This window comes from Protomyctophum parallelum, assembly GCF_964188405.1.
Source record: "Protomyctophum parallelum genome assembly, chromosome: 10".
NCBI classification, from domain to species: Eukaryota; Metazoa; Chordata; class Actinopteri; order Myctophiformes; family Myctophidae; genus Protomyctophum; species Protomyctophum parallelum.
In genome coordinates this window covers 1589085-1605749 of record NC_139704.1, presented here as the reverse complement: position 1 = coordinate 1605749, position 16665 = coordinate 1589085, and the positions used below count along the sequence as shown (strand labels likewise).

The following is a 16665-nucleotide window of genomic DNA, read 5'->3' as shown; positions in this document are numbered from 1 at the left end:
AAAGCAGTCCTATTTTAATTCCAGTATTTGGGTTATTTATTTGCCAGTTCAGATGATCGTTGTCGGGCAGAAACCTCTTATGTCCATATTCAAACGTTGTTTTTCTTCACACAAACGCATCAAAAGTAACAGATCTGCAAGGTCGAGAGCTTGTTTGACATACAAGGTTTCCACGCGACAGACGATATCGATATGTATTACAATACTAATTTCAATAAATCACTTTGTGAAGGCAGGTGACTGTCATGTTGTAGACTACGCCATAACGACCAAAAACATTGTGTATAGGCCTATAAGTTGTGCGTTTCTTCCATTACATGTAGATGCATGATTTCATTTGAGTTAACTAAAATGTTTTCATACCTAGATCTTTTTTAGTTTGTTAAATAAATAACATTACTTTTTTAATGACGTCAATACCTGTGAAGTCATGGACTCATCCTGGAGGATCACCAACCTGCAAGAGAAACTGCTCACCTGTGTTCATTTCATTCAGCCCGTTGATTCCACCATCCTAATACTATAATAATTAGATAGGGGGGGGGGGGGTGAAATTAAGACAGACAGTTTCTGCTGTCAAAATATGACCCCCCCCCCCCCCAGTCAAAAAACACTTTGTTTGAAATACAGTCATGCTTTCTAAGGTGTGATTTGGGGACCTAAAGATGAATACAAAATGAACATGGCCAAACATCCAAGTGGAGAACATTTCAACACAATGTCATCTAATGAAAACTGACACTAAAAAAATGTGCTTTGTACTGTATAAAATGTGCATCTAAACCAGTACCCGTGATACAAATAATGGACCTGGGGCCGATTCTAAAAACGCCTCCTAAAACATGACCTAAGGTTTTCTGAAAACCTTCAAATTCTTACTAAAAAAATAAACTATGTTGCTTTATGAGACAGATGTGTATGTGACACAGAGGGTGCAGCCATTTAAGGTAAAACAATGTAGGCCTATATGATAACGCCAGGTCTAAATGGGTTAATTCTCGTCCTGGGGCACCAGTGGTTCTCAAACATCTTCATGACAAGGAAGCAAAATGGGCAAGCATTCGGACCACAGACCTCTGTCTGAAAGAGTTCGTGCCAGGAACCCCCCCGCAAGGTGTCACATTGCAGTGAGCTTGTAGAACCACTATTTTGATGTGGCTGCCTGTTGGAATATAATAGATCTAGCGTTAGGTTTAAGACTCCCCAGGACCAGAGTTTAGAACTGCTACTTCAAATTGCCTTCAGCCCTGTGAATGCATTATAAGTACAATTATATACAATCATTATCAAATAATTATAATATTAATATTCATCTGTATATCTTCTTTCATGAAAAAAATACTGTTAGATTATTTACTTGCTCATAAAACATCACATGAAAATTGAAAGTGAATAAATACGTTACATGCATGTATGTTAGTCATGGCATCATCTTTGTACATCATTTCAAACTCAATTGTAGGCTGTTATAGTAAAACAAATACAGTATTTATATGTAGTTTATTGAGACAAAATTGAAGCACATACTTTAAGTACATTTAAGTACAGTAAATCATGGAGATTCACTGCAGAACTACATATGTCTCTGAATGATGAGCTAAGACCGACAATTCAGGAATACTTTAATAGAACTGAAATGTTGTATTTATGGGGCATTACTCATCAACAAATTAAACCAGCTCATTACAGTCTACCGATCACAACAAAAATAACTAAATGAGAGATATATGCACACATAAAAGAAGAATCCATTTTCTACACCTCACCAGCCAACTGGATTAGACCTACACATCTTCCTTACCTAGCTCATTCCATCTTTGTCTGTTGTTAAACCTTTCACGTCTAAAAATTATGTAAAGAAAAGTACAGCGGAGAGTAGACTATCTGACAGCATTTTAAAATTAAAATAAAAAGGACACTTAATTGTGAAGTCTAAGACAGACCTTTAACTCTACCCCTTGTTAACCTCCATCTCCCACTTCTCCAGGAAATCCTGCAGGTTCAAGTTGAACGTGTCGATCCCCTTCGACGACAAGTGCACTCCGTCCGCGCGGTACAGTCCCGTGTTGGTGCCGCAGCGGATGTTGTCGTGCGTCAGGGAGGTGCCGCCCAGCTCGGTGATGATGCTGTGGATGCGGCGGTTCACCGTGGTCCTGACCAGGTCCACGTCGTGGGCGTCAGGCGAGTGGCGCCACACCCTGCGGGGCAGGATGTTGGACCACACCAGCAGACACTGCGGGAAGATGCTCCTCATGGAGGTCAGGTCTTTCTTGACCGAGGCCAGGAGGTCTGTGGGGCTGTCAGTGCTCATGTCGTTGCCCCCCAGGTGGATGATCAGCACATCAGGGTTGGGCCACTTCACCTTTAGCTGGTGGAGCAGGGGCAGGAGCTGGGGCCAAGTCATGCCCTGCGTGCCCTTCCACGAGATCAACACGTTGTTGGGGTTCATGCCCAGCTGCATACCTACCTCGGGGGACTTGGCCCTGGACTCTGCCCAGTACACGAGCGAGTGGCCGCAGATCCACACGTTCTTGGGCCCTGGAGGAGAAGTTGAGAGGACAACGTCTGAGTTACAATGCTCCTCATTTTTTGTCCACAACAGTGGCTCTTAACCGGTTTCAACCTGCAAAACCGACGCTTGTGTGTCCTTGCGATCAGGACCCATTGCATGAATACACCAACGAACACACAAAACAATGGTTTGGTAGAGAACTTCAGTTAAAGCTAAAGAGATCAGCTTGGGGGAGAGGACAGAAAAGGTTTCTTTCTACAATCTACTGAACCTTGGTTGTAACTAAATGGAAGTAAAATATGCTGTACATGTGTTGTCTCAATATGAATCACACTACTACTGGTTAATAAGCAATTCTAATGTCCTGCCGATACATTATTATACATTATTGCATAATATTTATTTCAAATGTAGTTGGGTTTAACTGGGTCTACCCGTCGCGTTTTGACACCATGCCCCAAATTATACGTTTGTGTACTCGATAGAACAGTGGGAATATCAAAATTACCTACCTTTATCTTCAAGGCCTAATATCGCCATTTACTTCAAATCAGTATGGCCATATAAATGCAATTATCAATTCTTCAATCTGCCCACCAACACTGACAACAAAACTTTAAACTACTGATGACATATTTCCAAATTAAGGTTAGAATTTGATCGTTGTAAGCTTTTCTTCCTCAGTTAAATAAGGCTATACATTTGAAGTTATGCATTTAAACATCCCCTTAGCTGTTAACAGTATGCCATGTCATGTCAACCATAGCATTAATTACACAGTTTAAACATGATGCAATGAACATAACATTTCAAATCCAAATATTTCATTTCAATAATAAAAAAGAAAGAAAACATGATTATATTCTCAACTGGTCCTGTACGGCTGTGCGCTCCTTTATACTTTGACTAAACTGAAATACATTCAGAGTCCAACATGTAGTGTGGAGAAATAAAATGGAATTCAAAGTTCATACCCGAAAATAAAATTGTAAGCCAACGTTAACTTGTTATGTTGTAATTATACAACATCACTATTTAATCAGGTGGTAAATTAGCACCAGCAAGCAGGGCAATCCATGGCCCACAATTTAAAACAGATTATTTATGCATTATTTTCCATTTATTTTCCGACTACAGAGTGGAGCTCGTCTAGGCTGCTTATCCATCCAGTAATAATATAGTAACTAGCCAATGTTAACGTGGGTTACCTGAACCAGAGAACTGTGTACAGATGAGGCTCGATGAGTGAAAGTAGTCAAATGGGAACCCCTGTTCACTGCATGATTGCAGTGAACAGGAAATCTACTGCATGAGTGCAGTATGCAGAGCAACATCAGGACGTATTATCCAACATTGACTTATTTATGTTAGCATGCAGAAACACTTCTGTTCTCAATCTAGAAAATGCTATGAAATGGTATTACGTTGCTCTGGATAAATGCTGCTAAATGCCTAAATACAAATTAAAAAGAGTCAAAATTGAATACAGACCTTAAATCCTTTTTGGACCAAAAGCAATGATTTCCATTATAAACTAGCTACATATAACAATCTTCCACGCTGGTACGTACCTATACATACAATATATACATGGTAATTTACATTGTCCAATATTTAAACTCTATGAACACAACAAAGTTTGGAATGAAATATAATTCACTTCATTTTGAGGAGAATACAGCAATGTAGAATAATCCCTAGCTAATGTGACGTTTAAAAACAAAACATTCAATACATTATAAACTTCCGATATAAAAGTCCGATATCACCCTGACTGTAGAGGTGTATTGCACAGGGAAAGTATTTGTTGGGATTCGAGGATTCCTTGTGAATTATTCAAATACTCAAAATACCGTCTATCAATGCAAACTAGCACCAAAGTAGGCTTTATTTTACTCTTCTTGGTCTTCCAATAAACTGTCTCTTTTCATGGCAACAGGTATATGAACGGCTACTCTTACACAATAAGTGCAGATCAAAATGGCTGCCGAACCAGATCATTTTCTAAGATCAAAGGCTTACAGTATAATTCAGATGCAGTGGTTCTTAATTCCAAGTCCTTGAAAACCAGACAACTGCATCATTAGTTATTCATAATATCACTTGGTGTCTAGGTTTGGGATCCTTTACTGTAGGACTCCTTATAACCCCTCTTAAAGATCAGATTCCTTAGCGGTTCCATTTAACGATTCCTATAGGGGGTTCCAAATGGACCCTTGCAGGTGTGTAACTCTGAGTTATGGTGGTCCTTGAAATTAAAGGTTTGCAAACCACCGATATTGCAATTGTATGGCAGACGTGAAGTCCACATAGCAGCTCTGACAGTGTGATATAAAGGCAGTGTTGCCAGATGTGAAATGTTGAATTATCATACCGGAGGCTTACAATTATCGTATTTGAAAGAAAACTATCGTACACGGCCAAAAAAGAAAAGTCACCAAAACAATACATATTTAGTGTAAGAAACCACCTTGTTTGAGACTCCTGGCTATGATACAAAAATGCATCACATACGCTGCGTGGAAGTAGGCTACTTCATGGATCTTACACAAAAGGCTGAATCTGGACTGTAAAGACGCGACCGGTGTTTTCTATGCTTTCAAGTACATATCTAGGGTGAGTACGCATTTTGAAAAGCCAAACCGGATCTCGAATCAGCATCCAGGACTTTTTGTGATATGGCGAAATTGTCGTACATTTTGGCACTATTATTGATCGCACGGCATACAGAGGGTAACATTATTGTACAAATAAGATAATTATCGTACATCTGGCAACACTGCCTGACAGTCCCTCCAGCAGATACTCATTAAAAGAAAATGACTTACCCACAATTAAATGAATCAATCGAGTACATTCTCCCTCGCCAAACGGGGAACAAAACAGGGAATTCAAGTCAGGAATAGGCCTTAACATGGCTTTCTTGAACATGGCTTAGATTTTGTCATCTTGCTAAGCGAATATGAAATACATTACTAAAGATAACTAAATCTAGGCTTGATGTTTCTAACAAAAACATATCAGAATGATAGTGGCAGTGAGCATTACATCACTATCACAAAGAAAAATGAGGTTACATTTATTTTAGTTGGCAATTTAAAGCTGCAATCCATAACTTCTTTGTGTGTGAATAAAATGTGGTAGAGAACGTTAATACAATATCACATATCTAAGGGGGTTGGAGGGTCTCCCAGGTCTTCTATTGAGACCTTTACATCCCACGGTTGGGTAGGACATCTACTGGCTAACAGCATGTACTGCATGGAGCTCAAATCAAAACAACATGCTTGCTATTATAGCTCAACAGTAACAATAGCAATGATGATAACAATCTTAGATTTGTATAGCACGTTTCAAGAAACCGAGGATGCTTAATCCCAAAACAGTAAAAACGTTGCAGTTTGCACAGGGAACACGTTCAAATCCCAGTTAGCAGATGAAACTTACTGATTGCAGCTTAAATATTTCTAAAACGGATTAACTTTAAACTCTTTGTAAAATAAACTAATGCCAACTTTTGTCTAGACTAATTTCTATTAAACATCTAAGGAACAATGAATGTTAACTACAATATTTCTTTTCTATCGTAAGCCATGTCTGTGAAAGCCAATTTAGAAAGAGAATGTGACGTCACCCGATTCAAAGTAAGAGCTGAAAATCTCTCAAGATGGCGCCACCTTGTCCATTGAACTCTATTGAACGGTTCCTCAAGCTATATAGGAGTTTCTCCCATAGACAGAAAGGTAGACACCTTCTGCGTGCGTCACAGAAGGGGACGTTCGGTAGGCCAATCAGAGTCACTTGCTTTGGCAATGTAAGCGTTTGTTTTCACATGCCGTTACATCTCCTTTGAATTGAATGTAATTGAAAGTCCCGGAAAAGCCGCGTTGCGATTGGCCAGTAGTGACTTGGCAGCGTGCCTACCACACTTCTGACGCTCTTCCGCCTTCCCTGCGATACAGGTCGCTCCAATTAACTGCAGTGATACAGGTCGCTCCAAAGAACTGCAGTGATACAGGTCTCTCCAAAGAACTGCAGCGGTGATTGAGGTTTTTATATCTATGGTTTATCCTACTTGAAATGGCAGTCATGGACTATTGGACACTGGATCCATTGTGGTGCAATCGGTCCTAACCTACGTGATGAACAATGTGATACACACTGTTGTTTTTCTTATACTTTATTTACCCAGGGTAGTAGCTGAGCACAAGTGCTCATTTTCAGCAATGCCCTGCTGTATACTTAATAGAAAGCTCTATGCTCTACGGCTGTAGCAGGTATAAAGTAGGCCCATCGCCATTGTTACATAATCGTCTAATCGGATTTATATGACATTAGATTGTCAATCATTTCCATACGGAACACATTCAAACATTTTCTAACACTGGAAATAGAAGACATACAAGCTCAAAAGTCAAAATGTGTTTTGATGAGACATGTTTTGAGCTTGTAGATCAGCTATTTCCACAATGTATTTTCAAGTATAAAATTATGTCAGTTATTTGTCATATCCGTCCTGTGCAATTTTTGTTTACGAACAAGGCCGAACAGAAATGCCATTAAATTAAATTGTTAATCACAATTATATTATAAGTACAGTATTATGTCATAATCGTGACAGCCTTAACTACAGGTAAAGACACCGATGGAAACGATAACCCAGGGGCTGCCAAGGACCCCATATAGCCATAGCCTTTGGCTGCAGCCTACACTATTGCACAATAGCTAAAAAAGAAAAAAGAAAACTGTAACATTTTCCGATCTTGTATGACTTATGTGAAATTAACCTGTTCATTAAGCAACGTAAGACGAGTGTGGAAGAGGTCAGTGACGGAATGCCGGACGTGGAAGAGGAGAGGTTCTGGGACATCAGAATCCGTTGTTGTAAAGTAGGTCTAATGTCTGTGGAGGGAGGCGTCCACACCAAGCCCCGTTATTGTCCCAACATCGAAACTAGGTTACTACAGGCGCTCCACCTAGTAAATGGTGATCTTGGTGTGACCGTAAAGGACTGTAGGCGTCTAGATGTTACTGCGAGCAATGCCTCGGGCCTTCATTCTCAGTGCCTGGGCTCCTGGAAACCGCTAGCTTTATTTAGCACAACATTCTTCATGGAGGCATTCTTCTGACTCAACTATGGTTGGAAAGATCTAACGGCTCAGCTCTGGTTTGAAAGCTATACAATGGCAATAGCGGTTATTTGTAAGCTAGCTGTAATAGCGATAAGAGTAACTAAGCTGCAAATACACCATACACAATGCTAAATATTACAATTATACAGGTCTGACTACTTGGGGAAAAGTGAATACATTGCATAACATCCCCATGGAGCAAACCAGAGGTGCTGCTATCGAGTTTATGAATACATGGGGGACATTTTTGTGTTATCCTTTTAGTCTTAATATCTGACTGTACCACATACTGTCTAATACAAGTATTCAATCAATTGATCAAACTCAAAGACTACCTGGCATGAACAAGAAAATAAGTTAAGTTACACTGTGTACTGTGTAGTCACTGGCAGCAGGCTTCTTGTCTTCTTAGATGAGATAGACCTCTATTGCTTGGGCTAAGGCACATTCTGAAGCACTGTTCTGTATGACTGAGCGCTAGCTGCTGTTAGCCTGGCCAAGTCAATAGCCTGGATTCCACTGTGGGGACCAATGTGGCTTTCTAATCATAAATTCCACCAACAATTCATCCTTTTTGCAGTTCAATAACAGAGTTAAACCAAGAGCCGCCATTTGACCCTGCAGTGGAAACCTAGCTAATGCAACTTATTTAGGCTGATTTTAACTCCCTGTATAGCATTTTAAATCGCATGGCAATTTAAAACAATCAATCAATAAATCAATCAATGGACTGGGCTTAATAATTAAATAATAATTAAATCCTCAGCCTCTTCAGTAAAAAAAACAAAAACAAACGGTTTGATGAGTTATGTCATGATACCACCCACGCAAACCATAGAGTATATATATCTATAGAGAAGACACCCGAGTTCTCCTCCCATCCACTTGCATTGAGTTGCTCAAAAGCGCATGAGGCGGATTCACTCCTCCTTCCGGGTAGAAACAGAGTGCATTCTGGGACGGATTGCAATGGTGAGTGGCCCCAAACACATGAACGCGCTGCCGTTGAACGCGCACGAGCGTCGTCCGTCGTGAACGTGTACAATGATAGTCAATGGACAGCGCGTTCATGTGTTTGGGGCCAGGCTGCAATACCTTCATTCGGCCACTATGTCCATTTCGCCTCAAGATTTCCTCTGGGTGCCTTCTCTATAAATATATATACTCTAAGACGCAAACTCCTTCACATGACTACCGTTAGGCCACAGCAGCTGATGTAAGATTCTAAAGGATAATTCTTTCATGTTTTACTATATAAAAATTTTCAGTTGAAATGTAATGTTTAAACTAGTGGTTCCCAAATAGTTGTGCCGTGAGACATGGTCCAGGTTTGCCTTGCGATTTCGTGACCTCACACAACACACTGTGCGCTTGCCTATTCATTGTGTGACGTGGTCACAAAGTTTGAAAACCACATTTATGTCATATTATGGTACATGAATATGTAAATACTTCTCCCTTAGATACAGAATATCAGTAGGAAAACTCAGGACAGATTGAAAATAACTCCTGCACCAAAAATAGCAGATCTACAAGCTCACAACGCGTCATAACGTGATGCGTTGTGAGTTGTGAGAAGAGATTTACTGTAGATTGAAAAAGAACGCACCAAGGAAAGTGCAACTCAAGTCGGTTTTACTCAGTATATAGAGTCTAAGTGGTTAAACTGAAGTGATATTGATAAATTCCAAATATAACTATTCTGAGACACCCCTGGACTTGTGTCTCGGCACCCACTTTGAGAAACCCTTGTCTACATGGCTGCGCAACACCTTGTCTTTAATTCTAACTCTGTATTTAATTGGCATCCTAAATCAGTGCTTCCCAATCTTGTTGGCTCGAGACCCAAAAGAGTAATGCCGTGGCTTCCCAGGACCCAAACTAGTGTAAATTCTGTAGTTTGGGTCTCCTCACTCACATTCTGTGGTTGTAGATCTGCCATTTTCACTGTACTTCATTTCTTAGATCTTTTTTTTATTCATTTATGAGATTATTTTTGAAAAGTGTTTGATTATTATTATTTAATTCATGGGACATTATGATTGTTTGACAATCTTTCGATTGTCAATAATAATTCAAAGCAAAATGTAGGAAGCAGAAAAATAGGTATTTACTCAACCCACTGTTTGGCAAACACTGGCATAAATCCCAGCTATGACTGAACCCTTGACGCCCCAAATCCTCCTATGAACATTTCCTATTTCTTAATGACATTTTCTTGCTAGACGGTTCACAGATTTAAACTGCTGTATTTCAGTATGTTTTGATACCTGTTTGGGCAGCGTTGTCCTCCGCTGGTACTTTCTTGCCTTGTCTGTATGTTTCTATGCGAAAAGCCCTTTTCTGGGTGCGCTGCTCTTTCTGTTCCAGTTGGCGCTGGTTGTACTGGTCCAACTGCAACGCACACACACGCACACGCACACACACACATCAGTCTACACGTTGGCGGAAAGTACTCAAGTACTGTACTGAATGTATGTTTGAATTTCTATAAATGCTAAATGGTGCATTTATACAGCGCCTTTTATCCAAGTGCACATTGACCCATTCACACACATTCATTCACTGAAGCTACTAAAAAAAAAGAAAATAAATTGAATCTAGTTACCTTTTCTTTCTGTTTGGTCTGGACGTCGTCAGGGTGGTCCTTCCCGTCGGAACGGGAGGCCGGTTCAGTCCAGTTCAGTGGACACCCGCTGAACCGAACCGATTTGGTAAATGGTTGTTTGGGCGTTGGGGCGGGCGTTGCGGCGGCTGGCGCTTCGGCCAGAGTCTTCACCGTCTCGATCACTTTCAGACACCGAGCCACGGTCGTGGCGATGGCCGGATTGCTCATGGGCTCACTAGGAGACTTCTGTGACACCTGAGGCGGCGTCCATTGTTGACAGCAAATTTTGGTTTAGTTTTTACATCGTAGTCTTTTTTTAATATAATTCAGTTTAGCTACCTAAAAAAAGAAATCATACATTGTAATCGATTGTTCTCAACCTTTTTGGCTGGGGACCCCCAGAAATGCTTCAGCCATCATAAATACTGAAATCGGATACATCGATGAGGAAAGTTTATGCATGTGTCATGTAAACTTTAGTCACTTTAAAAAGAAAATCTGGGGACCCCCGAGGGGTCGCAACCCCCGGGTTGAGAACCCCTGGACTTCATCTACAGTTTATTCAGTCAACAAAAGATATATGTTGCTACATAGTACAGGAAATCTATGGAAAATACAGGATCAACCTCAAACGAATTGCAAAAAAACCAAACAGCTGATTTAGCATCTTCAATATATCCTGAATAACAGAAAAGAAGTTGCCTGGAATTGTCTGAGGGGAAAGTGTTGGATGTGATGATGTCAGCACATTTGGGCAAGTTGATATGGCCAGATTTAGCCCAATGAGTGTTTTTGTGCAAAACGAATGGTTGGAATAGATTCAGCATCATGAAAACCCTCTAGTTTGACATGTCAGAATGCTACTTAAAGCATAAGCACATTTTGAAAATATTGCCTTATAATAGGATGTCAATGGTGGCTATACTGTACAGGCCATTTTCAGACAATTCCATGCAACCTTTTTTATGTTATTCAGGATATGTTGAAGATGCAAAATCAGCTGAGTTTGTTTTTTTTGCAATTAGATTGAGGTCAGATTACATTATTACTGGACTAACATAGCAACAACTAATGCGGCAGATCCAGGATTGAAAGGTATAATAACATATAGCAGCGGTTCCCAACCCCCCCCCCCGGAAACAATCCGGAAGAAAACCGGAGAAATATTTTGTTAGCTTACCTTGGTCTCGAGTCTATTATATCGCTAGAAGCTCCAAAGCATTCATATTTTGAACGAGAGGCATGTTGAAGTCAGAAATGAAGCGCGTAGTATATCCATCAGATCAAAACCACGGAGAGCGCCCTGGATTAGGAGAGACGAGGCATTCTTTCTGCCGCGCTAACAGCTAATCGAACGGTAAACTAATATGAAGGCAGGTCGAAGCTACGGGTGCCTGAGAGTCTCAGTCAAAAAAAAAAAAGGAAAGAATTCAGAATATTCTTCTCTCGCCTGATATCATTGAGGGCGCGCTACTATGAACTCGATTGGGTTCCCTAGGACGTGTGGAGCCGTCCTACGGACGGAAACGGTTAAAGTATAATGCCTTGTTTTAAAGGATTCTCAAAAAGTGATTTTTTTCTTTTTTGTTTCAATTGAGGACAATGAAACTTTACACTCATTCAGCTTGTTATTCAATTTATTTTTCATAAAGATATTATTAGATATTTCAGACACTTGCCAAACAAGTGGCAAGTGTCTGAAAGTGTGCTTTGTTTTTCAAAGATACTAATTATGAATGAATTTATAATTTTAATGCCAATAGAAAAATCTGTGATATACCGGTTCACACTATGTCTAATTTTCACGGGGCAAGAACTATAGTATTAGACACCGAGTCCTGATGGTGGCGGTAACTTCACCATTATGCCGATTTTGACTGAATAGAGCGAATCTGGCGATGTCATTTCCGGTTAAACGGATCACAACATCCGCTAGCTTTCTGAACTGTGTTACACAGTGATCTGTCTCCGATGCTATGCGATCATCGTTTATTTTAATATCTAAGTCAAATCTAATCAAGCCTGATATGCATATTACACAGCTATGCACAAAAAGACTGCGCGCGTGCGTGCGAGAGCGTGCACGCAAGGATTTCGGACGGTTTTAGGCCGTTAGCCAAACTAGCCAAAAGTTGCTACATTAAGCCCCCGATTATAGGGAATAAAACAATTACGTCAAGGGTAATGAGGGATTTTTTTTATTAATTACGTCAATAGTGTGAAGGGCCATAAGAGGGTTAATATATGCTCTATTGCCCTATGCACCTGTCACTAGCTTTTTAATGTGTGCATCGGCCTTTTGCTACAAAGATATTAAAGCAACAGTGGATCATTCACTCAAATCAGGTGGTTTCTTTAGCTTGCATTGTATTTCAAACTTAATGTAAAATAACTTGTGTGCTCACCTTTGTGTGAAATTCGGATTGACCCGTTTTAGTTCTACTGGATCCCTGAACTACTAGTCTCTCCCTAAAACCTTTGTCTAATTGTTATTTGTTGACACAAGTATCAATATATCTAGTCATAGGTTTTTTTGCCATCATACCATAGTTTTTATGTCGTTTTTTGCCAGTTAAAAAACATTTAACTGCCAGTCGGCGCAACATTTGTCCTAGTTTTATTGGACGGAATGAACACTGACCTGAGGCGGTGGAGTCGTTTCGGCATTCTCGGGCTGCCCTAAAAAGGGAAGGTTTACATCGGAGGAGGAGGGCGGCGGGGAAGCGAAACGAGTAGCCCCGGGAGTGGTTCGCCTCGGAGGGGGTCCTGGAGGGGGACCGGGGGGAGTCACAAACCGCGGGGTCGCCTGGCCGGCAGGAGGCGAGGTCGTAGCAGCAGCCACGTTGGCGTTGTTGCTGTGCAGAGAACAAGGGCATAGTTAACTAAAAATCACACCCGTATGAAGTGAGGGGCGCTCTTATCAATCATATATTATATATACAAGATATATGAAATGTAAGATGACAACTGAATTTATGTTATATATACATAACATACAAAATTAATTGCATTTTTATAGCGCTTTTCCAAGTAGGCTTGGGCGATATTGATTTTTTGATATCGGTATTGATAACGTGAATAATATCGCGATTGATCGGTTTTATCGATTATCAGCCTTTTTAATTTGGCTGGAACCCGAAATGCTGCCAAACTGCAGTATTTCCAGATGTTTTTTTACGAACCAACTTGCTAGGACTAGGACCGGCGCCATGTTTTGTTTGCTTTCCTGGGCGGAGGCGGTCCGACAATGCTGCTGTCGCCTCGTCGCCGTAATTCAGCGTCAGTGCCATGCAGTCAATGCATGGACACTAAGTTATTAGGCAAATTATAGTTGTTTAAAATGGAATACTTGTAAATTCATCTCACAGACACACACATACAGTAATGTAGATGTTTATTTAAAGGAAAATCCATATTTACATGACGGTAAAATTACGATATTGGGTATTATCGGTATTCGATATTATTTATATACTCCACGATATTACCGATATTGATTTTAAATATCGCGATAAACGGTAAGATCGATATATTGCCAAAGCCTATTTCCAAGTGCGCTTTACAATGGTTAATTCATTCATACATTGGGAGGTGAAGCGGCGAACAGTCGACGCCAGCGTCCTCACTTCCCACATTCACACACCAATGGTGGCGAGCTCACACCGACCAACTCATTGGAGACAATGTAGGGTTCAGTGTAACCCGGCGTGTTACACTGGCGTGTAATATTGCAATTATGCAACAGTTACCCTTAAAACTAAGATAATGATAAAAAATGATATTTTTTTTAATGACTGATGTAGTCACTACGACCACAAATGTCCCAAGAAACTATCTAGTCTAGCCACCGAGTCTGGGAGAAAACACAGCTGAAAATGTTGTTTTGATTAGGTGTTCCTTTGCTGAATGGCTAGGAGCTGTTTCAACCAATCAGATTCCTCGAAACGATCTGTTTGTATAATGTTTGTGTTGCCACAAAAAGATGATTTGTTCAGACACATGTGACGTAAATTCTCCTTTCATTGTCAATGGTAAATGTGACACGTGTTGTGATGAAAAGCTGCATATACTCAAAAAAAATTCAGTTAAAGCTGCATTATGGTAACTTTCCTCTTCTATCCCTGGAATTGAAACCGGTTTACTGCGCAAGTGCTGACAGGTTTTACCATTGAGCTAACAGAGCCTGCCTGCTTGCTCACAGGATAAACTGAATCTTGACCATCAGGTCAAAATTCGTGTCAGATGCTGTGTCTAGGTGAGCCAGAAGGGAGAAGAGTTTGGGACGTGTGGAGCGCTGTCCCGGCGTTTTTAGTGAAGGTACTTCCAGCTTCCCTGCGTTGGCTGATCCGAGTGGGATAAAGATGTACGATAGCAATTGTGGGCTCGCTAACTCAAGGCCACAATAAGAAGAAAATGTCAAACACTATGACTAACCTTGATGAAGAGGAGTAGTGGGAAGCCCAGCCGTAGTGTGCGGCTATGGGCTGGCCCTGGTTGTGGTCTGGAGGAGGGGTGCTGGCAGTGTGAGGAGTGGCGCGGCGCTCCGGCGTGCCTCCTCCTCCTCCTCCCATGGAGCTGGCGAGGCTCCGCTGCATCTCCCTGGCTCTCTTGAAGGCCTCCATCTCCAGTTGGTCCAGGAAGCCCTCGTACTCCGACATGCCCTGCTGGCCCCTGCCGAGCGGCTCCAGGCCAGGGGACGGGGAGTGCGCGGAGGGCGACGGGGAGTGGAAGCGCTCCGAGGAGCGGCTGGATCGCCGCTCGTCCCCGAGGGTAGGGCTGTGTCACGTTAGGGGTGGGAAAATAATGTCATAGATCATATATGTCAAACTCAAGGCCCGGGGGCCAAATCAGGCCCGTGAATGAATTATCTTTGGCCCGTGGGATGATATTTAATTAGTATTAGAACTGGCCCTCTGGTATATCGCACGGACCACCATAATACTATACAAGTCCCACAATGCACTGCGAGTGCATTGTCACGTATCGAGGGCCCGCAAGCGCAAGCATGCATCTTCTCTTCACTATTGATCAGCAGTGAAAGTATAGTGATATACTTGGTCAACATTCAGCTACCCTGCAGCCTACCCCTCTGCCCCAAAATGGCCTGTCTGTTGAAACACAGTCCGGCCCTCGACTTGTACCAATTTATTTATTTTGGCCCACTGTGTATTTGAGTTTGACATCCCTGTCATAGATCAACCACGATGCGGACATGGACGATCAGGAATTGATGGAATTTTTTTGTATGTTTGTTAGAAAAGCTGCTTGATGTTTGCGTTTGTTGGTAGTGTAATAAAATATAATGGAAGAAAATGTATTTGTTTTCGTTATGGATCATTACTGTACAAATCACTTTGTTCATTAGTCACACAGTGAGGGGGGAAATAAATCATGTATTGGAATCAAGATGCATCGTGATTCATGTGTATTCGATAAATAATCGAATCGTAGTCCTCTGAATCGGAATAATAATTATCGCAGAATGTTATCAGGCGTTTATGATTACAATAGGATCTATGCACAAAGAATAACTATTCATACTTCCGGGCCCCTTCCCTACTTCCTTCATTGTTATTATTCATTATTGTTTTGAAAGTACCGCAGCATGTATGTTACGTCACCATATACACGTGGACTAATCAGAGGCTGCTTTTCACATCAGCTGAAACGCAGTCACTGGTTGACCCCGATCATTTTATGACTTCTCCAGCTTTCTGCCAATGGGCCGAATAATAGCGGGGAGGTCAGTGAATCCACATTATGTGTCTGGCCAGAGCCAGACTAGCCATTTTGGAACCCACTCAAGGTCACTTTGAGACCCACTGGTGTAGCAGAGTGTTTTCAGTGAGCACAATAGCAGCACCCCGACTCCGTTTGACCAGAACGGAACAGCCTTCATTAGCATCGGTAGCACCATCAGTGAAGGAAGTAGAAAGGGTTATTCTGTGTGCATGGACACAGCCTATTGATTTGTGACTGGCTTACTTACCCAAGAGATGAATGTCTCAGCTCCCGTTCGGACGACACAGACGAGCGGTCACTCTTGGCGTGGTGTTTCTCCTGGGCTTTGCTGGCCAGCTTGGAGACGTCCCCGGTGGACAGTTTCAGCCCGATGCTCCTGAGGAGAGACTGGATCTTGTCGTAAGGCTCCTCCGTCTTAGCTTCCTGGCTGCCGGCCCGCTCTAAGGAGAACCTCCTGGGGCTCCGGGCTGTCACGATTACAACATTTAAGTTGACGATTAATTTTCACACAAATTAATTTAAATTGTGTTTGTGGCATTGGACGTTGGAACATATGAAGAATACATTCCTGGATATCCAAAAATGTACAGGGCAGATATGACAAATTGAAAAACTGAAATATACAAAGACATTACTGAGTCTGACATTCAATATAAATATACTTAAATAAA

General features: G+C 41.4%; 1 protein-coding gene across 1 annotated transcript in view; it reads right to left on the bottom strand.

The window, feature by feature from the left end:
* Window positions 1-1491: 1491 nt before the first annotated feature.
* LOC310865361 (uncharacterized protein) overlaps window positions 1492-16665 on the bottom strand; it is a 36373-nt gene continuing 21199 nt past the window's right edge. Inside the window, exons 22-27 of the mRNA XM_083774450.1 lie at window positions 16242-16461; window positions 14687-15028; window positions 12894-13107; window positions 10253-10507; window positions 9915-10038; window positions 1492-2538 (exon numbers count right to left, since the gene is read on the bottom strand). Of these exons, the coding sequence (XP_083630576.1) occupies window positions 1952-2538; window positions 9915-10038; window positions 10253-10507; window positions 12894-13107; window positions 14687-15028; window positions 16242-16461 (1742 nt within the window). The 3' untranslated portion in view covers window positions 1492-1951. The remainder of the gene's footprint in view (window positions 2539-9914; window positions 10039-10252; window positions 10508-12893; window positions 13108-14686; window positions 15029-16241; window positions 16462-16665) is intronic.